This window comes from Acromyrmex echinatior, chromosome 7, assembly GCF_024713525.1.
Source record: "Acromyrmex echinatior isolate Ae372 chromosome 7, ASM2471352v2, whole genome shotgun sequence".
In the NCBI taxonomy this organism is placed as follows: Eukaryota; Metazoa; Arthropoda; class Insecta; order Hymenoptera; family Formicidae; genus Acromyrmex; species Acromyrmex echinatior.
The window spans coordinates 10376467-10400545 of record NC_141858.1 but is presented as its reverse complement, the minus strand read 5'-3'; the positions used below and the strand labels follow the sequence as shown (position 1 = coordinate 10400545).

General features: G+C 31.7%; 6 protein-coding genes across 8 annotated transcripts; 3 read left to right on the top strand and 3 right to left on the bottom strand.

Annotated features, from left to right (window-relative positions):
• Positions 1–253: 253 nt before the first annotated feature.
• cdm (importin-13-like protein cdm) lies at positions 254–5140 on the bottom strand. Its single transcript, XM_011070099.2, has 8 exons — positions 4766–5140; positions 4171–4335; positions 3717–3863; positions 3369–3631; positions 2158–2917; positions 1088–1997; positions 865–1011; positions 254–760 (listed from the first exon to the last, which is right to left on the bottom strand). The coding sequence occupies exons 1-8, from the start codon at positions 4904–4906 to the stop codon at positions 519–521; spliced, it is 2775 nt and encodes a 924-aa protein (XP_011068401.1). The 5' UTR covers positions 4907–5140; the 3' UTR covers positions 254–518.
• Positions 5141–5340: 200 nt separating this feature from the next.
• Positions 5341–8989, top strand: LOC105154515 (hypothetical protein). The gene is made up of 5 exons (XM_011070095.2): positions 5341–6049; positions 6674–7144; positions 7411–7554; positions 8158–8313; positions 8778–8989. The coding sequence occupies exons 1-4, from the start codon at positions 5532–5534 to the stop codon at positions 8285–8287; spliced, it is 1263 nt and encodes a 420-aa protein (XP_011068397.1). The 5' UTR covers positions 5341–5531; the 3' UTR covers positions 8288–8313; positions 8778–8989.
• A 249-nt stretch (positions 8990–9238) lies between these two features.
• Positions 9239–11854, bottom strand: LOC105154513 (N(4)-(Beta-N-acetylglucosaminyl)-L-asparaginase). Of its 2 annotated transcripts, none has more exons than XM_011070094.2 (6): positions 11314–11854; positions 11013–11177; positions 10756–10912; positions 10442–10667; positions 10067–10356; positions 9239–9740 (listed from the first exon to the last, which is right to left on the bottom strand). In XM_011070094.2, the coding sequence occupies exons 2-6, from the start codon at positions 11161–11163 to the stop codon at positions 9482–9484; spliced, it is 1083 nt and encodes a 360-aa protein (XP_011068396.2). In that variant the 5' UTR covers positions 11164–11177; positions 11314–11854; the 3' UTR covers positions 9239–9481. The 2 variants fall into 2 exon arrangements, with proteins under 2 accessions (XP_011068396.2, XP_011068395.2); XM_011070093.2 differs by having other exon boundaries at positions 11013–11186; positions 11314–11853.
• Positions 11855–12614: 760 nt separating this feature from the next.
• On the top strand, positions 12615–16414 carry LOC105154512 (thioredoxin-related transmembrane protein 2 homolog). The gene is made up of 5 exons (XM_011070092.2): positions 12615–13305; positions 14197–14377; positions 14591–14777; positions 15315–15510; positions 15590–16414. The coding sequence occupies exons 1-5, from the start codon at positions 13162–13164 to the stop codon at positions 15686–15688; spliced, it is 807 nt and encodes a 268-aa protein (XP_011068394.1). The 5' UTR covers positions 12615–13161; the 3' UTR covers positions 15689–16414.
• Positions 16415–17247: 833 nt separating this feature from the next.
• On the top strand, positions 17248–21366 carry LOC105154511 (angio-associated migratory cell protein). The gene is made up of 8 exons (XM_011070091.2): positions 17248–17413; positions 17604–17823; positions 18429–18694; positions 19072–19219; positions 19294–19505; positions 19963–20121; positions 20195–20373; positions 20746–21366. The coding sequence occupies exons 1-8, from the start codon at positions 17411–17413 to the stop codon at positions 20819–20821; spliced, it is 1263 nt and encodes a 420-aa protein (XP_011068393.1). The 5' UTR covers positions 17248–17410; the 3' UTR covers positions 20822–21366.
• LOC105154508 (UPF0598 protein CG30010) lies at positions 19865–23942 on the bottom strand. Of its 2 annotated transcripts, XM_087407760.1 has the most exons (6): positions 23068–23942; positions 22744–22982; positions 22524–22572; positions 22241–22461; positions 21837–22042; positions 19865–20378 (listed from the first exon to the last, which is right to left on the bottom strand). In XM_087407760.1, the coding sequence occupies exons 2-6, from the start codon at positions 22897–22899 to the stop codon at positions 20351–20353; spliced, it is 660 nt and encodes a 219-aa protein (XP_087263886.1). In that variant the 5' UTR covers positions 22900–22982; positions 23068–23942; the 3' UTR covers positions 19865–20350. The 2 variants fall into 2 exon arrangements, with proteins under 2 accessions (XP_087263886.1, XP_011068389.1); XM_011070087.2 differs by lacking the exon at positions 19865–20378 and having other exon boundaries at positions 21254–22042; positions 23068–23936.
• Between the last annotated feature and the right edge of the window lie 137 nt (positions 23943–24079).

The window sequence follows — 24079 nt, the reverse complement described above, 5'->3', positions numbered from 1 at the left end:
CCAAAAATATTAGGTATCTATATATATTTTATACTTTACATAACGGTTAGTAAGATACTTAGACTTAGGTATATAACGATATATAATGTTTTAACTCGAAAATTAATTTACAGCATTTATTGTGAGTTATCCTTTGTTTTAAGACCTCTTTGCTGGTAACCAATAGAAAACAATACAAATAAAAGAATTTTAAATTAATGAAAAAAAATACAGATACCTAATATTTTTAGCCAAGGCTGTATATTTCACTGTCTTTACTGTAAATATATTTTTTATTATCGCTATTTATTTTGCATCACGTGAACTTTTTTGTATTCGATACACTAAGCGCTTCTATCACACAATCAATGAATATCTTACAATTCAAGTAAATAAATCTGTATAAAACACAATTATATACATTATGCAGCGTTTATTATACGAAGAGATAAATTATACTAACGTCTGTGTGTTACATATATATCATAAATCACTTCGTACAGTAAAATTCGTCAATCGACATCACAAAAGTTCTATTGTCATATACCCATCTTCTGACGGCATTGTTTATTAAACTCCTTTAGTACATCACAAAGTCGTCCCCTATTCGTTCTCTCGCGCAAAATGCGAGTGACGTCCTCCTTTTGTAACACAGCAGCGAGATTCTTTTGATTCTCTAGTCCGACGCGTAACCACTGCGCAGTCCATTCCGGACACGTTTTGTTCAATGCTAACAGAACTTCGGCGTGAGGCTCCAAGTTATTATGAGGCATTGCTCCACCTAATAGAAATTAAAAAATAAACAAAGAAAAAAAATTAATTAATTAAGAAATAAATTGATTGAATGTTTTCACATTTGCAGACATCCTGAAGTCTTCTACTTACCGACACAATGCAAAATCGCAGCGACAAGTTCCTGTCCAATTGGTTGAATGAATGTTTGCAGGTGCGGACTCTGCACAATCGCATGACTAAGAAAATATCCGGCTGCTTTGGCTGTAGCTGTCTCTGGAAGCGTTAGACAAGCAATCCCTGTAAAAAGAAATATAATTACATTGTATGATGATTTTCATATTTCCATGGAAACATATGATGATGTTGCGCTTACCGCATTGCAACATATCTGGGATTTGATCTGGGATTTGCAACAATAACCGGGCATTTTTCTTACAGATCTGTGCTAGTACGCCCATGTACGCTTCCATCAAGTCCGACCACTCGGACAGGTCGCCCTGCACTGATCTGCATACTTTCACACCGTTCAACGTTAACGAGCTCATTTCTGCGAGCACCGGACTCACAACATTGTCCGGATCTCTGCCGAACAGTAGCACGAGTTGTTTTAACAGATTCAATGCAGCTGGATGCGGCCAGATCTTATAGGAGGTCGACAAGATCGATAACAAAGGTCGTGCCTCAATCTCCGGCTGTCGTAAAGCCGCCACGGATCGTTGCGCGCACATGTGCATTGCCTCCAGCGTGGCGTTGTCCTGGCTCCACTCAGGATGTGTGATGATCTGATTGAATACCGGCAGCACGCCGTCCAGTACGGCCTTGCCGATCGCACCATCGATCGTGCTAAAGAACATGGTGGCCATCTTCAGATAATTCGTCACACCAAGCCGTGCTGTAAACAACGGCTGTCCCAACAACTCCTTGATCTTTGTCACACACAATCCCAGCGTTGCCTCCAGATGCAAAAGTTGCTCCTCCATAGAAGGCAATGCATTAAGTAATTTTCCAGCCGCATACATGAGTCGCAAACCTTCTCCACCACCAGGCTCAACATTCGGTAGCGTCTGACTGATAGTGTGAAGAATGGATGGCGCATAAGGGCCAAGATACGGCCCGCACTCCCTTGTCAGATCTTTCAGTGCCATACTCGCAAACGGTGCTGTCATAGATCCCCTGGTCAATCCCTGAGTAACGAGGTGTAAGACTTTTTCTAGCCAAGGCTCAGGATGCTCCCCTATCCATTCAGCGTATGCGCCCAGTGTTGAACAGGCACAAATTAGTACCTGGTGACAAAATAAATTAAATACTTATATTATTACACAAATATATCTTTTTAGAAAAAAATCATCAAGCTAGCTAGAAATAAATTATATTTAGAGATGTTTGGAAGGAGAAGTATGTGATTTGTAATTAATCATTATTTCTAAGAATGATCGTATGTACCTCTTCGGGATAAAGATGATAAGGTATGTGAATGATAATCAAGTTTATCAGCGCAGGGATGTAACAATATTCCTGAGTACCGACGCTCTCGGATAGAGCTTTGAAGGCATGTAACGTTGATTCTATGTGGGTCCATGGTGAATCTTCCAAGCTCAATTTTTGCCCGAGAAGTGCTAGCAAATCACTGCCGAGAACACTGTAACAATAGTCCAATGTGTCCGCCACGTCCTGTCTGTAACATCTGAAGAGCTCGCGCTCGTCCGCGTTCCCTCTTTCGCTCGGAGATGTGGGCAGCGTTGATTTTCTCAGCAATGCCTGGGCCAATCGGAAATAAATCGGCTTCAACGCTTCCAAAGCTCGGTTATCTAACGGTTGATCTAACGTAGCAAGATCGTCCTGTAACGCGTACCAAAATCCAAACGGGATACAGCTGCGCGTTTCATCGGTAGGATAACGTCCTTCCAGTTCCGAACACTCCAATAATAGCTCGATCAATCCCATGGCCGTCCATGTATGTGCCTCGTTGGAATTCTCAGCCAGAGCAACCAGAAACGCTCGACTGTGAGCCTCTCCGATGGCGGTTAATATCTCGCAAAAGTATTTTCTATTGTACTGCTTCGCTAACAATACTAAACTCCTGGCCCATTCCCAGAATGTTTGCGGCCGTTTATGAAGCTCGTAGTGTGTTACGATCATAATTAAACAATCTTGTACTATATCCCAGCTCTTGAGGTTATTATAATTGCCATGATTCTCGTCTCTAACGAAAGGAATTGATATTTTCTTTAATAATTCAATAATCCGCATCTATTATATCATTTTCTTTATTGCAAATTAAATTTAATTGCTGATCTGGTTTAACATATATTAAATAATTGATAGATTATATAAAAGCCTATTTAATTATTTGTAATTGTTTACCAAGTAATACAAAAGACTTATTATCGCTTAACAAAACTTTGTAAAGATGCATAAGAGAATTTTCTCATACTTTATAACTCAAAATATAATTTATTTTCTTACTAATATTTTATTTAAAAACTTTTCTCTAGTATTTAACTTTTTATCAGTGTAAGATTTTTTTGTGAAATTTTATCTTTTTAATCATCTTGACCCAAACGATATAATCGTATAATATATTTGAACACAGCAAAATTGACGATATTATTGTTTTTTCAATAAAACTTACTTATTATTAGATTATTACTTACTTATTAGGTGCATAGTGACCTGCAGCCACTAATAAATAAGGATAGATTTGGCCGCTAGTCTCTAAAGGTAATTGGCCGATCTTAAGCCATAATTGAGCGCATTCCAGTCCCAAGGAATATAATATACCATCGTTGCCTTGAGAATCTGGGTTACACATTGAAAAAACCTGCTGCAAAAACCAGGCAGTTTGGCACCAGCTGTTGATCAGGTTGACAAGAGCTTCCCGCAGTTTGGCATTCTTTGCTTCGTGTCTCTTTTGATACTGAAATTAATCACAAGTTTATTGATTTGAACTCATTAAAAAGCAAAGATTAAATAGCTCTACTTGTATACATTTTATATTTTACCTCAACAGGAAGCGTTGAGAGCACTCGAAGCAATAATTCTAATGCAGACGGGGAATCATAAGGTAAAATGTCGAGCAATTCGTCGACTATACTCCTATCATGTTCCCTGTTTTCTACACTGTAAACGTTGGCCACAAATGCGGCTAACTGAAATCAGCATATATTATTAAACAATTACTAAATTGTATGAATTCCAATACAACAGAATTCTAAATGATATTCTATGGACATTCAGAAGACATTTTATGTCCTAAGGACGTCCCTTGGACGTCCCAGTTAAGTGTTATGTAAAAACTCAATAAGTACATAATATTCCTAGAATGTTATAAGAATGTTACTTATCACTTTTAATATTCATACAACATTCTAGAAATAGTGTATTATAGGAAAACTCCATTAAATTATTTACAGTATGTCCTTTTTTTTCTTCAAATAACAAAGAAGAATATATTACCGCTTGACAAAGCTTTGTAAGGATGCATAAGGGTATGTTAGGTCTTTTCACACTATTGAGCAAACGTTCCCTTAACACCGGATACTCCGCTTCAGGCACTTCATTCCATTGCTTGGATATCTTGGCATGCAGAGTAGTTGCCGCAAAAAATTGCACCTCATATGACTGTAAAGATAAGGCTTTATCATCAAAGAAAAAGAAAAAGATAATAAAATCCATATCGTGTTCAAACTATTTGTCATATATTTTTACAAATTGTACAAAAAATTATATGATATGATTTATTATCAAAATATTTCTACAATTACTTTAAAGTTCAAGAGCAATGTGAAGACAATCATTTTACTACTATAATTGTAATACTTTTGGAGTGAAAAAACCAGTGAAAAAACATTATGAGTCGCAAGAGAAACACATGTAAGAAAACTGATCAGAAGTTTCGCAAAATACAGAGAAAGAAAGACTAGAATGCTTTCCATCTACAACACAAGTTGACACAGATATCATTCTATTTTTCTTGATATTCAACGAGTAACAAAGACAGAAATGATACTTGTGTCACCAAATGGAAAGCAGCCCTGGCTGGCGTAAGTACCTTGGAAGGATCTAGTAGTTGCCACACGAAGTGCCAGGCCTCGGGCGAGGTTTGCACTTGCAGAAGCCACGAGTGCGCCTCGTTGCTGCCCGCTGAATAAAATTGCCTGACCGCATCGTCAACGATCGTTGCATAATCCATACCAGGTGCTTCGTGCAACACGTTTGCTTTGATAGATTCTTCTTATTAGGGCAGGTCGTACACGAAGACCAACACGATGGCTGGAACTTCGTGATTGACGTTCGTACATCTAACACGTCCCACCGATCGTACGTTCTTACGGTCTTTTATCATTTTACTCTTCCGAAAATTCGATTAGGCGCAAATATTTTCCATCTGTACAGTAACACACAACCTAATCTAACCTGATCCTCATCTAACCTGATTCTCATTCTTCCTCTTCTTTTTCTTCATCGGTAGATGGCTCCATCTGACTGATTCGTTTCCGTCTCCTTTCTTCTTCGGAGTCAGAAGGTCTGTTCTTTTTCGAAGAATTTTATCTTACTTCAACTTATCCAGTTCAGAACTTGGGGTTGAAACAGAACAGATCTACAGAGTTTTCTGCGCAGATGCTCGGTGCTCGACGCTTGCCGCTTGCATCAGCTTGCATGACGCTTATTTGCCGATTAGTCCACTATGTGATGAGTGATTAGTCAATCAAATGTTTTAAAAGCAGTATTGTAATTTATAGATTGCAGTGAGATCAAGTGAGTTTTTGATCGTACTTGGTTATATTCAGCTATCTAAAAAAACGATTGTAACGAAAATGAATCGAAAGCCAGCTACATGGTTAATGAAGCATTGCAAAAAAATTATAAAATCTGATGGTGTTTATTTAAAATGTGAATGCTGTACAGAAAATTCATACGATGTTTTCTTCGATGATCATAATCTAATGATATTACATTTATATGAGAAGCATCATATATCAGAACTAACCAAATATCGACATCGTGAACTTCTAGAGGAATGTTTTGATATTAAACGTTTATCACAATGTGAAATTGGAATATGTCATGTAGGCAGTTGTCGAAGAATGACTATTTGTCATAATAGTAATGCCTTCCCTTTACTAAGTCATTTGGTCATGTATCACACACATAGAGAAAAATTTAGAAAAGCAACGAGTATTGAAGTTGGACGGCAAATACTGATGAATTATTTCATATTAAATACCACAGCAAAATGCTCATTTTGTTGGAAATACTTATCCTTGGAAGGCTTAGAATCAGATCCTGCTGAAGTACTGATGTCCTTAAGTACTCACTGGAACAATCATTATAAGTATAAAAAATAAATTTTTTTATATCTTCCAAAACGCAAATTAAAAATATGAGTGATATCTGTTTTTTATTGTTGTACTCTGAACCGATGCAATAAGTTGAAATGCATATTTGTTTTACTCCAACTTTTGCATTGTGTGTATCAGTTCAGAAAGTGTAGCAATAAAAAACAGACTTATTATTTTATGCATTTTGTTTGTTTTGTTTTAACAATTTCATAATAATTCAAAAAATATAGATGACGTGATTAGAATTGTAATTGCAAACATATATTTTCATGAAATTGTAAATTGATATATGTAAAATAACTATCCTGATATATAGATGCTCTTAGATAAGAAAAAGCTATTTTCACTATCATAAGTATATATGAGTACATATATATTTATATATCTAATGAGATTTCACTATGTTATCACAATTTTTTGTAATTAATTTTTATTAAATATTTTGATAATCAGCATTATTATGTGATTAATATTATATTGATATGTATATTCTATGCCGGTCACTGGTAATCTACACATCGTAGTGGAAAAATTGGTGTGGCACGGAATGTATCATAAAATAGCTGATATAAAACAAAAATTAAACTCACTATTAAACGATATTATGGATTTTGCAGAATTGCTCCTGATCGACCAAATAAAGTGTCCATACAAGCAGAATTACAAAAAGCAGAAGAAAAATTAAAAAGACGGAGAAATCATGATTTAGAAATTAAAAAAATATATTCTGCAAGTAGACTTGTGGATGATATTGAAAAAAAATGCGTTCGACCTAAGCTAATGAGGGATTATAAAATGACGTATGTGTCAGATTTTGTAGGACAATGTACAATTTGTTTAGAAAATGTTATATACAATGGCAGCGATTATCTTATAAAAAATCATTGGGAAATGAATCATGGATCTAAATCTAACATATATAAAGATGTAATACAAAAAAGAGAAGTACGTCAAGTATTAAATAAGTACCAGATAGACGGAAGCATGGCAAAGTGCTTCAAATGTGATGCAGAAATGGACTTGGAAGAAAACATTAAAACAAAACTGATCCCATTACTTTTACATTGGCACACAGGATTTCATAGTAGGTATGAAAAAAAGTAGAGTTTATACTTGCCAAAATGAGCGAAAGTCGATTTTGTTTCACTTGTTTTGTTTCTATAATTGCATGATAATCTGAAAATAGAAACAATATTACGTCTAGAATTCGTTTAAATTATTTTCCATTTTATTACTTTGACAATAAGAAGAAACATAATTATAAAATAGTTTCTGATATATTATACATAGATATGTATAATTATAATACATATATAATGCAATATTAGTATATTGGATTTTCTTCTTTATCTAGTTTAGGAATAAAACGGAAGAAAAGACAATTAAAAAATCTACGACAAAAATTGAGAATAGGAGACACAGTGAAAAATATAGAAGAAACATGGCAAAACTTTATCTGGCAATTACTCGAGAGTCGGGAAGAACGTGCTCCTAATAAGTAATTATTCATTTGTATTTGATATCAAATGAATATGAGAATTAAATATTAACTTTTTTCGATAAAAATATTTATATTAAGAAAAAATATAATCATTTGTATTATACTATTATATTATTTTATATTTATATTATTTATAAACTAATCGCTTATGAAGTACTTTTTCTAGTTTTACAAATTTTTTAGAAATAATTGTACAAATTACCAAATTATATGTACATTACGAATGTTAAAGGATTGATATATATATATATTAGGTGTTGGAATTAATTCGTAGCGTTTTTTAATGAAAGAATGTTATTTATTTCACATGAGCATTAAAAAATACATTAATGAAAGTACTTCCCATCACTTGTAAAACGCTACGAATTAATTCCAACACCTAATATATATATATATACATACATATATATATATATATATATATATATATATATATATATATATACATTGAATCTTAAAAATGACAATTTTGATAATAATTGAGTGAAATGCATACTTCTAATTAAAATACTAAATATTCCATAACATTTTCTATTGTTTATAAACGTAATAATTTCTATTTTTTTCTTTTTTTTTTTTTTTAATGATATGTAAATACAGTCCTGGACCGAGCACTTTGAAGGATGATGAGATTGTAAGAATAAGAGTGGCAAAACAAAGCAAAATACGAAATATTACGACAAAGAATTCTTCAATCTCTACACCATCCAAACGGAGGAAAAGAAATTAGGAGAAGAAATTAAAACAATAATGCTGGTAATTATTCGCTTTGTTTACATTACACAAGTTTATATCACGTAAAGATTAATTACGTAACTTTTTGTCTAACCCATAAATGTGAACAATTCTTTTTCATTGAAGTTAGAAAAATTTTTCATTTCTCACATTTTGTATCATATGGAAAAAGATATACGATAATAGAAGAATTTTCTAATCAATTTAATCAATTTCGATCTAATCAATTTTCTAATCAATTTTCTAATCGAAGCGACCACACGCAATTGATGCTATAAGAAATACAGAGTGAATATTTAAAATTTAATTTGATTCCCCCTTATTAAAGTACCTTTGTGCGGTGTTCAATTTACACTCTTACTTGCAACGGCTCTGAAAAGGATAATAATTAATAATCTAATGAAATGTGTGCAATTAAAATATTTTACAAAATTATGCTATTATATTACAAATACTCTTTTTATATATTTATCATTTTTTTACAGATTCAAATTCAATTGAATAGACAGCATCATGATGAATTCTGATGACTATGAAAGCGTTGTACAGAAAAGAAGCATCTCCATATTTGGTTGGGAAGGTTTATCAAAGAGAAGAATAATTCTGATAAGCTATTATAAGATCATAAAAATCAAATTATCTTTTTTATAAATATAATCTATATTAAAATAAATAAATATATCTATATTATATAAAATGTATTTTATTAATAATTTTATTAATAATTTTTTCAAACGCAAGGAAATATTTAATTTGCAAAATATAATTTTATTTTTGTTTTATTGGCATTAATATTACCAAAGATGATCATATGGAAGAATTTAGATAACTAGCTTATAATAGAGAAAAAGTAATGTAGAACTCTACTTATATTGTGGCATCTATTTTAAATTCTGTTATAATTAATATGTCTTGCAAAGGTCTTTAACTTATTCTTAACTCAAAATTATGAAATAATTATCGCTACAACTGGTGCGACTTTTTTATTGACAATTGATGTTTATGTTTATATTACATCAACATTTTTTCATACGATATTTTCAATATCGAATTTAATGTAGTTTAAAGTTCAGTAAGAGTAAGTTGAGTAAGATTATATCTTAAATAAATTCTTAAGTCTCTGTTCTTTTATTTTATAAAGATAAATAAACTTGAATAATTCATTTTAAAGTATGAACAGATGTGCAAATTAACAAGTTTCGTCGAATCCATCATATTGCGGATAATTGCTGCATTGAACGGAATGTAACTTAGGGCCTGAAATAGGATTTGCAACATAATAAGGAAACGTCAGCATTCCGTTACACGCTGCTCCGTATTCTCCTTTGTTGTTCAACGCGATCACTCCGCCGAAGAAGTTAGTATAATGCTGGGCGATTCTGCTTATTGCCTTCTTAGCAGCAATGTTCGGCGCCGCACCATTACGCATTTCTTCTATCGCTAGAAAGCTGCAAAAAATACTCAATTTCAACAACTGTGCTAACAATTGCTAAGATACAACATATTATATTAGACATTAATTTTATTTATTCAACAAATTAAAAATTAAAGTAGGAGAATTAAGACCAAAATAGAATGCATACAAATTTATATTTTAGTTTATTAAAATGTACCTAGAAAAAATATATTTATACTGAACATTTTCCAACAAGAGACAAATGACACAGTATAATAGACTCATAACATTCTTGTTTGCTATTGTTAAACAAAAATAAAACGATCAATGTGTTACACTGTGTCTTTCGCTGGAAAGACAATTAATACATAACATTACCTCGGCAAAAATCGCATCATAATATCTCCGTCACCAGTACTGGCAGCTGCACCAACATCCTGATCGGCATATGCGCCAGCTCCTGCAATAGGAGAATCCCCAACGCGACCTGGTATCTTATACTTGGCGCCATTTGTGGATGTTCCAGCTGCTACTCGTCTCTGTGAGTCTATTGCGAGTATACCGATCGTGTCATGATTTTTCTCGCTTCCCGTTAACATGTTTTCGTCATCTTCTATGTTGCTCGGGTGATATGGTCCACAGCTACTTGTTGGATTTGGTATCACATTCTAAATATTATATATACAGCAAAAATATCATAGAAATAATCATAAAATGAAATGTATTGAAAGAATATGACCTCTCTCTCAATACCTTCCAAAAGTTGGGTTGACATTTATTTGCCTTCCACTGTGCCCACATCTCCTTGGACTCATTCGTTTGCAAAGATTCCTGCTTGAATCCCATATTCACAGCAAAATCTGTAGCCAAGCTCCCAACTAATAAGGAATGCTTTGTGTGTTCCAACACCTTGCGAGCAACCGAAATGGCATTCTTCACATTCCGTAGTCCTCCTACTCCTCCTACATTCATCTTTGTTCTATAAAAAAAATATCTTTCTTGAATATATCATTAGTATATTAATGAAACAAGAAAGCTGCTTTTTTTATTGCTTTAATTGCCTTTACCCGTCCATAATAATAGCATCTAGTGTAGTTTCTCCAGATTCATCTGGACTACCACCAAATCCCACCGTCTTTCTGCATTGTTGCTCCTCGCACAGGGAACATCCTTCTTCTATCGCGTCCAGAGCACTTTTCTTCTGATTATGTATTACATCCCATGCTTAAATAATAAGTAACAGTATCTTTAAATTAGCAGAGAGCTGCATATCTTTCTCATGATAAGTTGATGCAGTTAAATATCTCAAATATCTCAAATATACCTTTTTTCATTGCATCTTTGTAATTCCAGGTGATCACTATCACAGGATAACTGTTGTTAAGAGTGTCAGGATTCCATTCGTTATTTGCATTAATGAGCGAGCAAGCTTCAAGGAGCAATAAAATTCCCGCAAAGTGGCTGACTGTCTTCATCTTGCAATTTCTGCCTACAACTTCTGGAGATGTATGGTGTTTACAGAAGCATTAAATAGCATTTATATATACAACAGTAGAAAGCATAGAAGGGGAAAATAAGCTCTGATAAGCAGGAAATATATTTATAGTTAATACTATTGTGCTCACCGCAAATGAATATAGAGTCGTTCAGCGATAATAATTCAATATTATTATAATTAGAAACTACCAGCAATCAGAAATTACGAATTTTGTTTGTCTCGAGAATTCATTTAGATCTATTGGATTTTATTTTTTGTAGTATTGTAATTGCCCTGAATGATTATGTTATCACATCGTTGATTTTTTAATGGGTGCATTGACCATGTAAACATTACACCAATGCACGTGTCTGATCATATACAGGGTGTCAAAAATATTGTTAGCACATTAAGTATACTATTCTGATATTATCAAAGATCATCGATTTTATAGAATTAATATTTAGACGACTGGTTCATAATATAATTAATTTTAATTAATTAATTAATTAATTAATTTTTATTTAATTTTTTTTCATATGTAGATAATTATGGAAAAAGATTTTTACAACAATCACCGATGAGATACTATTAAAGACCGTCAACCCTAGGCAAATTTTCGGTGATTTAAAGAGAGCCCGGAGATAAAGAACACTGACATTATCGATAATTGATATAAATTTGCTGTTACATATATATTAATATATTAACGTAAATATTTGAAATATATAATTATAATATTTGAAATATAATTATAATAAACGCGGTTTATAAATCAAAACTTAACAAGAAAAAGAAGAGCATAAAATCACAGCACAAGATATTCTCTTGTGATATTTAATATATAATTACATTAATAAATAATTTAGTTTTAATAACGTTTTTGGCCACATCAACCACAATCTGGCTATCTTCAGTAAAATTACAAATATAAAACACAGAATTTATATAAATCTAACATTAAATTCAGCGATCAAAAATATAAATATATATAAACGCATTCTTTCCTGCAGAGCTTTCCTCTTGTAAAAGTACATCGTAAAACATCGTGATTGCAGCACCAATTATCATATTGCAAATTATGTAGAACAAGAATTTCCAGATTCTAATTTAAAAAATTATATTATCGTTAATACCTTCTAGTCAATTTGATAAGGATTAACAATTCGTCATGCCAAGTTAATGAGATGCATGAATTGGATTGGGATAATATTAGAATTTTATACACAGAACAATCATAAAAAGAAGAATTTAATTATATTAAATATCACAAAGAATATCTTGTGCTGTGGTTTTACGCTCTTTTTTTTTGTTAAGTTTTAATAAATATTTGGCTCATACATTATTAAATTCATAATTTTTTATTACATAAATGTTCCATAAATAAATATGCATATTTGTAAAGCTATAATATCCTATTGCAGGAAAATTACAATTTTTTTCTCTGCAGTTATCATCTCTGTTAATAATCAAACTTTGACAATAAGTCGACGAGAAAGTCATACGAAATTGATCAATCACAATAAAATGTGAGGAGAATAAATCGACTATGATTGGTCAATTTCTTATGACTTATGACTTGCTCCGCTTGCTATCTCCATTGTAAACGGTCCTTTATTATGGAACCTATCTTCCATTAGCTAAGTTACCATGAGTAAAATTTGACATTTGATACTTGACATATCATTACACGCCGCAGAATAATACATAGAAATTAGTCGCATCTGCAGTGGCCTCGTTTTTAATTTTCCTTGCAGAGCCATATCTTCCACTCGTTGACATGAATAAATTTCACTGACATCTCGCTCATCATATGTGCGAGATAGTGATCATCTTTAGGAATTATTCAGGAGGAAGACATCTGCGAGACAGATCGTACAATAATCGTTGTTTAACGTCAATTAGTCAGAATACTTCGAGTGTGTACCGAGTACCTCTCAGGTACTCTGTATTCTACTAATTGTACAAATTATCTCTTTATTTCGACTTATGCGAAATGTCGTTCAAAAAGGATCTAAGGTTGCTCGTGAAACCGTACTATTTGATAAATATCCTTCTCAGTGTCTCCTACATCATCGCCAAACGCCTTCCTGTAGTCTGTAATTATATATTTGCTCAAGACGGCTGCGAATTCGATGGGGTAAGTGATGCTAATTTGTCGACGATATGATTTTAACCAAGGTTATGCTTACACTTCGAGATCATGTTTACACGAAATTTTTTTGTAATGTTTACATTGTACTACACGAATTTTTTTTCATGTAGACAATATAAGTAACGTATAATATGTTATTATAAGATTATAAATTTGATAATACAATATGGAAAGAAATGATTAAATTTTACAATTACTGATTTAGTAATAATATCTGACTAGTAATAATATCAAAAATGTAAAATAAAAGCCTAATGTAATGATAAAGAATATGATAAGAATGAATGATAAGAATAAGGGTTTTAATAATCCATGGATTATTTGTATAAATGGTATATAAAATAGTTCGAATAGTTTATGTTATACAAGGCTTTTTGATTTGTACAAGTATTACATAGTATATCCTAAAGTTTGATATTACTTTTTATGAACACCCTGTATGTATACACATAGATGTAGATTATTATATTTTATGCATAATACACAATCCTGATTTTAACTCTTGATTATAGCAATAAAGCTCGGTAGGCACCAACGTTAGTTTGACTTAAAACTTTTTTTGTCTCGTTTTAAAACTGAAAAAGAGACAAAGACAAAGAGTTTTAAGCCTCATTTAAAATCAAAATAACGTTGGTGCAATCAAGCCTAAGTCATTTAGACTCAAAGCGAATATTTTTAGTTTATTGTACAATCTGTATGATTGATATCATGAGATTCCAAATTGTAGATAAAACTTAAAACTTTCTTTTATCGTTATAAGACAGAGATTTACTTACGTTTTATATTTTAAACAGGACATTCTAGAACATAGGTTTTCATAGTTGCAGATGAGAATTAACATTTGATTATTTCATTAACAAGTACTCATGTTTTTAGAGGGAGACACAGATTCTCTTTTTCCTCATAACTGTTGTTATGATAAGGACAAGAAAGACTGGCAGCGTGACCATGATAAATTACTTGACGTCCAGTTTCATGTATACGAAAGGAGCAAACTTGATCTTGTGGTTCTACGCGGACGTGCGGATGGGCATTCTATATGCATTTATTTTTATACGTAAGAAAAGACTATGGGCAGGAGCACGATAGACAAAATGTCTGCTAACTTGTTATTGTTTATGGAAAGTCTAATGTATGTAACTGAGCACATGAATATGATAGAATTAATTTTAATTGTTCTCCATAAACAGTACAACAGTTGGCCAACACTTTACCATCGTGAATTATAGATCATTGTGTCATAAGCGATCTAATAACACTTTGTATGCAGTATTTGCATTAGTATTGCCAGAACCAATGTATCAAGGGCCTGAGAACGTCATTTATTTACGTGGAGCCAATGGGCTGCAGGAGGAATTACAACGTGACACCAGAGTGGTTTGGCTAGTGGCGTTTTACACTGCATGGAATCCAGCCTGTGTAACCTTTGCACCGATATTTTCTGAGCTCTCTGCAGAGTAAGTTGATTTAATTAAATATATACTATAGTCTGCAGAATGTTTATTTTACATCTGTTGCAAATTTTCTTTGCTAATTGGATTACCTTTAATTTCTAATTACACGCTATATTTATATTTTATTTACTTTTGCAAAATATTACTTCTATACAATCTATAAATTGTATAAAGTCTTTAACTTAATTTAATTTAATTTAATTATATATTTGTATTCATAATTTTAATTATTTATTCGATTATTTCTCCTTATAAAATATTAGGTATAACTAATTTCCAAATATTACTATCTTATTCTTCAATTAAACAATCAGGATGAATAATATTATTAATCTATATAAAAAAATATTAAAAAATATACTTTTTAAATATATTTTTAGATCTACAGGATAGTTCTCTATATCAACAAAGAAAATTTCTAGCAAATACAAAATAAACAAAATAAATTCTGCTGAACGTGGCTATATATAATCTAATCTCTTTCTCTTTGTGAGAGAATATTTGATATGTTTACTGACATTAAAAATAATTATGATTTAGATACGCATTGGAGAACTTCAAATTCGGTAAAGTGGATGTTGGAAGACATCCCGATGCTGCGGCAAAATATCATGTCAGTGACGCCAGCACGAGCAAGCAGCTACCAACGCTGATACTTTTTAAAGATGGCAAGGAAGTAGAGCGACGTCCATACGCGGATCATAAAGGGAAACTTGTTAAATTTCTATTCTCGTTGGTATGTCGTCATTCATATTTAATTTGTTAAACTTCTAGCTTATGTAATTCTATCTTATTTATTTGTTTTAATTTTTCAGGACAATATAAAGGCTGCATTTGATCTCAATAATATTTATAATGACTGTAAAAAGAATCCTATCAAGAGAAAAGAAAAGAAGTCATTGAAAGCGGAATAATGAAGTGAAATATTTAGGCATTTAATAAGAACTACAGTTCGTAATTGAGCGAGTTTTAATTAGATAATCTTCTACTATGTAGAAAGTACAACAAGCGCGTTATCTTTATCGAATTCAGATTCTAAATTAATCCTCCGTCAGCAATCATATTTTTACTGTCTTCGTCTGTAATCTGAGTCTTTTTCATTCAATTCAACTTTTTTCTAGATTTTTAAAAAAATTTGGAAAAGTTCAGAGCTACTTTTCAGTATCTCTATTACTAAAGTTATATTACCATATAATTTTTTAAGATAGTATACTCGCGACAATATCATCCAAAAGTTTCCCATTGCGCACATTGGCGATACCTCCATTCCCGTTAGTAAGAAAGAATTTTTGATTATGATGTCCAAAGCTACATATACGCGGAAAGAAAATGAATACAGACGCATAGTCGCCTCCTTATGCCAAACAAAATCAAAAATTGCATTACGGTAGAAAATTGACATTTTTTTCACAATATCCGTTTCATGTTCCTTCATCGCATGCTCGTTTTTTTATTAACATATCACTGTTAGTTTAGACCCTGCAAAAATAAACGCGACATTTTTATGAATTTTGTATAGGCGACATGTATAAAAAGTGAGTTTTTAATTGCTTGTATTTATTGAAACGATCAATCTCATTGTAATTGCACATCGTCAAAATCTTCAATCTAATACAATATATAGTTTCAATTTCGAAAAATTCTGACTGAATTCTTTCGCGAGTGTACTACCTTAATTTAAAAAATTATTTAATTCGTCTTTCTTTATTTTGGAGAAATTTGAGAGTGAAATTTTATTTGTGTCTTGTTTCGTTTCGTGTGTATGTACATACATATGTTCAATCATTTATACATATAACATATTATCACTTTATAGTAGCATTATGTATAATGTGTGAATGTGTGCTCTATATATATATATATATATATATATATATATATATAAAATAATATATATTAATATATATAAATATTAATATAAAGTTCAAATATGTACAGAAAACTTGTTACGCGATGCTTGTTGCGTCGTTTTCTTTGAAAATAAGCTTAATATAGTTGTTGAATAAAAGTTGAATAGCACGTACATTCTTCTATTTCTTCTGTATAGAAATATTTAATATATCGGGACCAATTCTGTAACAATTCTGTAACTCTTAACGATAGTTGTTGATGTCATTGCACAGCTTTTTTACTCTACATAATATCTACGCAATGACATCAATGACATCAATGACATAACTATCACGTTAGAGTTATAGAATCGCCCCTAGGCTACAACATTTGCAATTATTTGCATTTGATCATTGCATTAAAATTAAGACGCATTACGTATAATCTTTATAATAAGGAAAAAATTAGAATTACAACAAGAATTTATAACCCCATCTAGATTCTAAATTTTAACCGCCAAATTTGTTGAGAGGGCGTTAGCGCGCAACAAACTTCCGGGATAACTTCCCGGCAAAACTTCCGTATTATTTTATCGATTGTAACTGCACTGAACTACACTTTAGAAACACTGCAGAAAAGTTCCTTTCAGTTCCATAAAGTTCTATTCTGGCTGTTCTAATCGATGTCACGGATTATCAGTGTTATTTGAGGGCTGTGGACACGTGCTCCAACATTTTAGCGTGCCACAGGGCTTTAGGAAGGTCAAAGATATTTTTATTCGCTCGCTCGCTCGCATTTATTTCGTGATGGTCAGTACTAGCTTTGTTTTAGGACCAGTTGCACCAATGTTTTGACTTTAAGCGAGACTTAAAACTCTGTCTCATTTTAAAGCCAAAAAGAGATAAAGACAGAAAGAGTTTTAAATCTCACTTAAAATCAAAATAACGTTGGTGCAATCGATACATTTAAACAGCAGATTAATTGTGATTTTTCCAATAGATGCAAGACAAACATACGCCGCCGTCTCCAGCTAAAGTGGAAGATCTCGTGGATGACGAGATGATTGTAGAAGATGATATTGAAGAGGTTATTGATTTAAATGATCCGATTTTCGAGAGCTCGAGCTCATCGGATGAAAATGAAAATCCACGGACGGAGGATCTTATACAGGAGGATACCGTGGATGATGCCATACGCGTCTTTCGTGGTCATAAGTCTCGTAAGAAAGCTTTTATCTCCACACAAGTTGATTAACATGCAAGGCATTAGATACTTTCTATTTGGTGACACAAGTCGACACAAGTATCATTCTGTCTTTAGATGCTTTCTATTTAGTGGCAGAAATCAAGGCAAACATTAATTGTTTATCATACAAGTGATACTGAATTTAAAGTTATGTATTTCATACTCAGATAATGGCTTATTTACTTTCGCGATAAAGTTATTGTATAACACCAGATTTATAAAAAAAAACCTCACTCTTAATATGAGCTAACAAGACTCAGTAAAGCACACAGTCTTGAGTTTGTGCAGATTTTAAGTAAAAACTCAGTTGAATCTCACTTGTCAGAATTTAAAGGAACATGCAACTGTTATGATATAATTGAGAATTATCTGAGTTTTGGTATAATGGACAGCAATTGTCATTTTATTTTTGCATTCAATGAGTAACAAAGACAAAATCACACTTGTGTTGACTTGTTACCAGATGAAAAGTATCTTTTATTATTCATGGAAGAGAGAACAAAGTTTCTAAGAAAGAACAAAGTTTTCATTGACTCATGTCACTAATGGTCATTAACTCTCTCTTTAAATTGATTTCAGATCATGCCGTATTTTGCTGCTCATTAAGTAAGAATGGTGACTTAATGGCGACAGGGGGCGAAGATGATAAAGGATACCTCTGGAACACCAATACAGGCGAAGGTATTCTCAGTACTGATGATAGCCATAACGATAGCGTTATATTCTCTGATTTCAATTACAACGACAAATATGTAGTCACAGCCGACATGCGTGGCAAAATAAAATTGTGGCGAATAAGTGACAAAACTTGTGTCTGGGAAACTGCCTTAATGAACGATATTAACGTGAGCATTCTTAGATAATTATTAAAACTTTTTTATAGTTGCACATAAAATAATAAAAATAATAATTTAAATAAATAAATAAATAAAATAATTTAATTACGATTTGATCAACTGAAAAGCATAAACAATAAGGAACAGGAAATAACAGATTTTAATTAGAAACTGTATATTCTAGTATACATAATTTCTGATAAGTTGAAATCTGTTAATTCCTGATTTTATTACCTGTACTTTTCAGTCGTGTCTCAAGAAAAGCGATAATTTAAAAGAAAAAGTAAAAAAAATAAGAAGTACAAAAAATTTAATTTTTAATCTGTATTTCCTTTAAACACAAGCATCTACAATAATTTATTAATAATCTTTTTTTTATTATCTAGTGGATAAAGTGGCATCCTTTCAGTGACATCTTAGTAACAGGTGTTGAAACAGGGGAGGTTTATATGTTGAAAACACGAACAGATGATTGTAAAATCTTTGCACAGGGTAGCGGTATTAAATCAGAGGCTGGTATAATTCTTCCAGATGGTATGTGATAGGAGTATACGCTTAGATATTATTTTTATTCAAGAGAGAACAAAATACTAATTTAAATCTTGCAGGGAAACGCGCCGCAATAGGATATGAAAATGGTATGATTCACGTAATAGATTTAAAATCGAACACTCTAGTATCCACCACTCCTCCTGACCAAACACGATTACATGGACATTCAAGCAATATCATTGCTCTTGATTGTTACATGGATAATAATTTATTGATTTCGGTATCAGTGGAAAGCCAGACTATACTAAGCACAGTACATAATGGCAAGGTACAAGAAATTCTTTATTTTCTCAATATTTTCCTCAATAGGAAGAGTAGTATCATTATATTCATATTTTTTTGCTGTATTTCCTGTACTTGAAAAGAGATGATTTCTGATAAAATTATTGGATTTTATGTTATCCATATAAAGATTAAAATTTTTTGATCGATTATTTAAAATTTTTGCTGACTTGTAGCTTAAACCGATGAACTGCGATTCAAATCGGAGCCTAGAGGCTTCTTCTCAGGCTTATTTTCAATAATTAAATTTAATATGAAATGAAATCAATCTCTATTTATTTACAGAATAATAACTTTTACGAAATTATAATCTGTGTATGAGATGGGAAATCGAGTCCAGAGATCTGTTAATTACGATTATTTATTTTATTGCTCTCGTACAGATCCATACGACATCTCGATTTGTAAGCTTAAAAGTAATTTGATATTGAAATATTTTTCAGGTAATTTGTGTACTTCAAGATTTGCATAGACGTGGCAATAATAATGATCATGTAGAGATTGCGGCTTTTTGTAAAGATCCTACATTCCCTGCTGCTGCAAGTGCAACAGTCACGAGTGAAACTTACGGAAAAATTTACATATGGGATATTTTTAAACAAGTATTATTTTTTATATTTTTATACCTAGAGTTTCTTTTTGAATTAACAAGTTCTAAGTTTCAATCCTCTCCAGAGTCTTAGGCACGAAATGGATCAAGAAGGAGGTGTCACAAAATTAGTTTGGACTAAGGCATCGATATTTTTTACATCGGGATTAGATGGTAAACTAAGATGTTTTGATGCGAGAATAGGTCACTGCCTTCGAATATTCTCAGGGCACAAAGGGGCCTTATATGACGTATGCATATCCAGGTAAACTATTAACAAGCAAATTTGTGTTAATTAATTGCGTGAGAAAAAATAAAACAAAATTATTAATATCAGAAAAAAATTTTGCGGATAGCTTAATTTCGATATATTAGTTCCTATTATATTTGTACGAAGTAAACTTTTCTTATTTAAATTCGAACAGCTATTAAAATGTATATAAAAAAATAACTCGAATTAAATCGTAAATTTTAATAAACGTTTATAGTTTTGTGTAGCAATATTCTCGTGCGATTAAAATTATTTCAATTTTTTGAAAATCATATTTTGAACATCTGGCTTTATTAGAGAATTCTCTGAAATTTTCTGTATAAAATACGATCTCTGTGATATTTAATATGTTTTGTAACTTTTCAGTGATGAGAAGAAAGCAATGACAGTTTCCGACGATGGTACTGCTAGACTTTTTGACATTTCGTCTATACACTGTTAGAAATGTAACCACGAGCTTCCTTTATATGTAAATGAAACTCGTGGTTATGAACGAAATTAAATATAATGACGTGTACATTAAATTTCATAAATTTTCATAAAAAATAAATTAAATTTTATGTATATGTACACAAATATACTTTTTAGTTATAAATATATTGGATGTAGTAAAAAGAAATACATTATTTTTCCAATAGATGGCTTTAATAATTTGTATCTCGTCTACGCGTGATACAGATTACTAAAGCCATCTATTGGAAAAATAATGGATTTCTTTTTACTACACTTAATATTAAATTTAATGTACTGTCATAAAATTAAGTTCAAATTATGTAAAATTTAATGAAATTTAAGAACATTTCTAAGTGTATGTTAATATGTGATGAGAGAGGTGAAAGTGATGAAAATATTAAAATATAAAAAAACATGTATATAGACGTATATATATAAGCATATATATAAATTCATGTATATTTACACAAGTGTGATTTATAAAAAACATACTTTTTTTTAATAAAACTATAAAAAAGGAGAACTTCAAAAAAATATATTCTGACATATGCAGACTAAAAAAGTTTCTTAATATTGTTTAAATATATTATTGAAATCAAGACTGAGCAAATTATTAAATACAAAGTAAATGAACGGGATTTCCCAATTTCAAATTAGGATTAGATTTGATTAGAATAGAATATTTTCGGGTAGAAAATGCAGGGATTTCATTTGTCTGCAGCACTTACAGTAAATGTATATATAATTTTTTGTAGAATTCCTAATCTTATTCAGATTTCAGATCACGCTTGTTTATAAATTCTTTATTAATAACTTTTTTGATGGATGATTGAGGTAACCATTAAAGCTTATTTGAGTAAGTCATTAAAGCTTATTTGAGTAAGCCTCGAGGCTTACGCTTAGGTCATTGAAAAATTCCTTTTTTATAGTTACGCAATGTATTTACGAATTATAAAGAGTTTCGTTGTTTTTATTTTACTATTTATGACAGTTTGTCTCTGTACCATTTGGTATCGAGTTGGTATCGCTCGTCTCTCCACACAAAATGTGTTGGTGCGTTTCCTTCGCCATTTTCAAAGTTGAACGAAGCGCTGAATTCAATAGCTAGATTAGATCTCACTAAACCGATCCCACTCGCTTTCTCTGGTGCAGGATGATACACTCTTCCCGTTTTAATGTTCATAAATAATCTTTGTGGCTCAAACTGCACCTGCGGCAAATTTAATGGTTATTATAGCATCAGTAAAACTCGGTTAAAATTTTACTATGGTTGGATTGTTTCATTTTTCGATTAAGCTTTTAATTTTACTTACTCTCTTACTCGTTTATTTATTAGATAAATTATTACATAGTTTATTCAAAGATAAAACTAATATATAGCTACATATAACTGATTCTGCAGAATTACCATCAATAAGTCATCTGCATGCGCATAACTAAACCAGTCCTCTTCTGCACCAGTTTCCACGTTATGCTTTTGAATCACCTTCGTAAAGACCAATGGCAAATCGTCACATCTCACATAATTTCTCTCTACACCACAAATTGACAAGAATGGAAAGTCGTCTGTGTAACGTTCGGTATTGTTTTTCCTTAGGCGCTTGAAGAAGAATGCCAGAAATTTTTTGTCTGCAACAATTTGCAACACGCATAAAAAAAATACTTTTCAGTTGATAAACATTGATATATACCTTTAAAGCAGGAGGTAAAATTCCTTATGCGGACATCATCCAGGAACAACTGTGACAAACATAAATAATTATTTAGAAATTATTTAAAAAAAAATATAATATATAGAAATTCTGAAAAATGTTGAAATTCACTTTAAAATTCTGAAAAATTATGAAAAAAATCTGAGAAAATGTTTCATCAGTGAAAAACTGAAGTTTCAATAGATAAAATGAAAAATACCATGCCTTGATGATCAATATAATAGAAGTATTCTCGCACACGAGGTTCAGGGGATTGACCTTGTATGTATGTCACATAACTTCTCCCAAGAATATTGGGTAAAAGAAATGTTCGGCTTACAACAAAGCCAGTTCGCATACAAAATATCGACGTCATTTTGTTAAATTTGAATTCAACAATAATCACGATATAACCTAAAATTTCGAACTCTAATCCTCTTTTTCTCTCTTAAAGTAGATCTATTAATATAGAAGAAAAATAATATAGAAATAATTTGTTAGAAAAAAATTATTCTTATATGTAAACAGGTTCATAATTTATTACCTAAAAAACTGCGTTTGATTATATCACAACTTTAATATCACACTGTCATAAATATATCAATTATATATATGTATACACATGATACATAAATTATATTCCTTTATGCATATAGACATTAATAATACAATAAGAATTTACGCAAGCATTAAACATCAATCTCTCTTGTAAGTTTCACCGGTCAACATGACAAGTGGATCATAATTTCAAGCTTCCTTCTTTTTATCGGCATATTTCACATCTTTAATATTAATGTAAAAAATGTAAAACAGTTAGAACGGCCAAAGCAAGTATAAGTAACACTCCAACTATTAAAAAAAAAATGTTGACATCTTTCTCAGGTTGTTCTGACATTCGCACGCGTGTCCTTATTGCGAATTGTTTGTATAGTTGTCTCGTGGGCCTCTCAACAGTTTCTTCAGACATTTGGTTTTCTAACAGAGCCAATTTAAGATTTTAACAGTTTTGAATTTCAACTTGCCAACAATCGATATAACAACCAGTGATGTCATTATCCAGCTATAATTGTTTATGGGTTTTGAGTTACGCATGAAGCGTATGATCCATGTCCTTGTTTTCTTCTTCTTATTCCCCTATTTGGTTTTCCGATCTAAAAAAAGATCACAGTATCCTGCGTTGAATTTGGATCAAATTCCTGTGATAACCTCTGTAGGGAACCTCTGCTAGAGACTTCACTTTTTCTCAATTATAAATATATCTTTATTGTCGACGAGATACTGGATGCTTTCCATTTGGTAACACAACCGATACAAGTCAACATAAGTGTCTGTCTTTCTATCTTTGTCACTCTCTGAATGTCAACAAGGATAGAACGACACTCGTGTCAACTTGTGTCGACTTGTCATCAAATCCACCGACGAAATACTAATAAAGACTGTCAATCCTCGGCAAATTTTCGGCGGTATAAAAAGGGCCCGGAGGTAATTAAAAAACGGTGACATTATCAAACAATTGATATAAATTTACTATTATTAACATAAATTATATTTGGCTC

Bases quoted from the DNA above. Each gene is read 5' to 3' on its own strand.
- cdm (XM_011070099.2), bottom strand. From the start codon at position 4,906: ATGGATTATGCAACGATCGTTGACGATGCGGTCAGGCAATTTTATTCA. The intron at 1,998-2,157 runs GTACATACGATC...TTTTGTCACCAG, and splicing joins ATCATCTTTATCCCGAAGAG to GTACTAATTTGTGCCTGTTC. The intron at 761-864 runs GTAAGTAGAAGA...AATTTCTATTAG, and splicing joins TGCGATTTTGCATTGTGTCG to GTGGAGCAATGCCTCATAAT.
- LOC105154515 (XM_011070095.2), top strand. From the start codon at position 5,532: ATGAATCGAAAGCCAGCTACATGGTTAATGAAGCATTGCAAAAAAATT. The intron at 6,050-6,673 runs GTATAAAAAATA...TGGATTTTGCAG, and splicing joins CACTGGAACAATCATTATAA to AATTGCTCCTGATCGACCAA. The intron at 7,555-8,157 runs GTAATTATTCAT...ATGTAAATACAG, and splicing joins GAAGAACGTGCTCCTAATAA to TCCTGGACCGAGCACTTTGA.
- LOC105154513 (XM_011070094.2), bottom strand. From the start codon at position 11,163: ATGAAGACAGTCAGCCACTTTGCGGGAATTTTATTGCTCCTTGAAGCT. The intron at 10,913-11,012 runs GTATATTTGAGA...TTATTATTTAAG, and splicing joins CAAAGATGCAATGAAAAAAG to CATGGGATGTAATACATAAT. The intron at 9,741-10,066 runs GTAATGTTATGT...TATTTTTTGCAG, and splicing joins ATGATGCGATTTTTGCCGAG to CTTTCTAGCGATAGAAGAAA.
- LOC105154512 (XM_011070092.2), top strand. From the start codon at position 13,162: ATGTCGTTCAAAAAGGATCTAAGGTTGCTCGTGAAACCGTACTATTTG. The intron at 14,378-14,590 runs GTAAGAAAAGAC...CTTTGTATGCAG, and splicing joins ATATGCATTTATTTTTATAC to TATTTGCATTAGTATTGCCA. The intron at 15,511-15,589 runs GTATGTCGTCAT...TTAATTTTTCAG, and splicing joins TTAAATTTCTATTCTCGTTG to GACAATATAAAGGCTGCATT.
- LOC105154511 (XM_011070091.2), top strand. The intron at 18,695-19,071 runs GTGAGCATTCTT...TTTATTATCTAG, and splicing joins CCTTAATGAACGATATTAAC to TGGATAAAGTGGCATCCTTT. The intron at 19,220-19,293 runs GTATGTGATAGG...TAAATCTTGCAG, and splicing joins TGGTATAATTCTTCCAGATG to GGAAACGCGCCGCAATAGGA.
- LOC105154508 (XM_087407760.1), bottom strand. From the start codon at position 22,899: ATGACGTCGATATTTTGTATGCGAACTGGCTTTGTTGTAAGCCGAACA. The intron at 22,462-22,523 runs GTATATATCAAT...AAATTGTTGCAG, and splicing joins TTTTACCTCCTGCTTTAAAG to ACAAAAAATTTCTGGCATTC. The intron at 20,379-21,836 runs GTACAGAGACAA...GCTTGTTAATAG, and splicing joins TACCAACTCGATACCAAATG to TTTACCTGGATATGCATACG.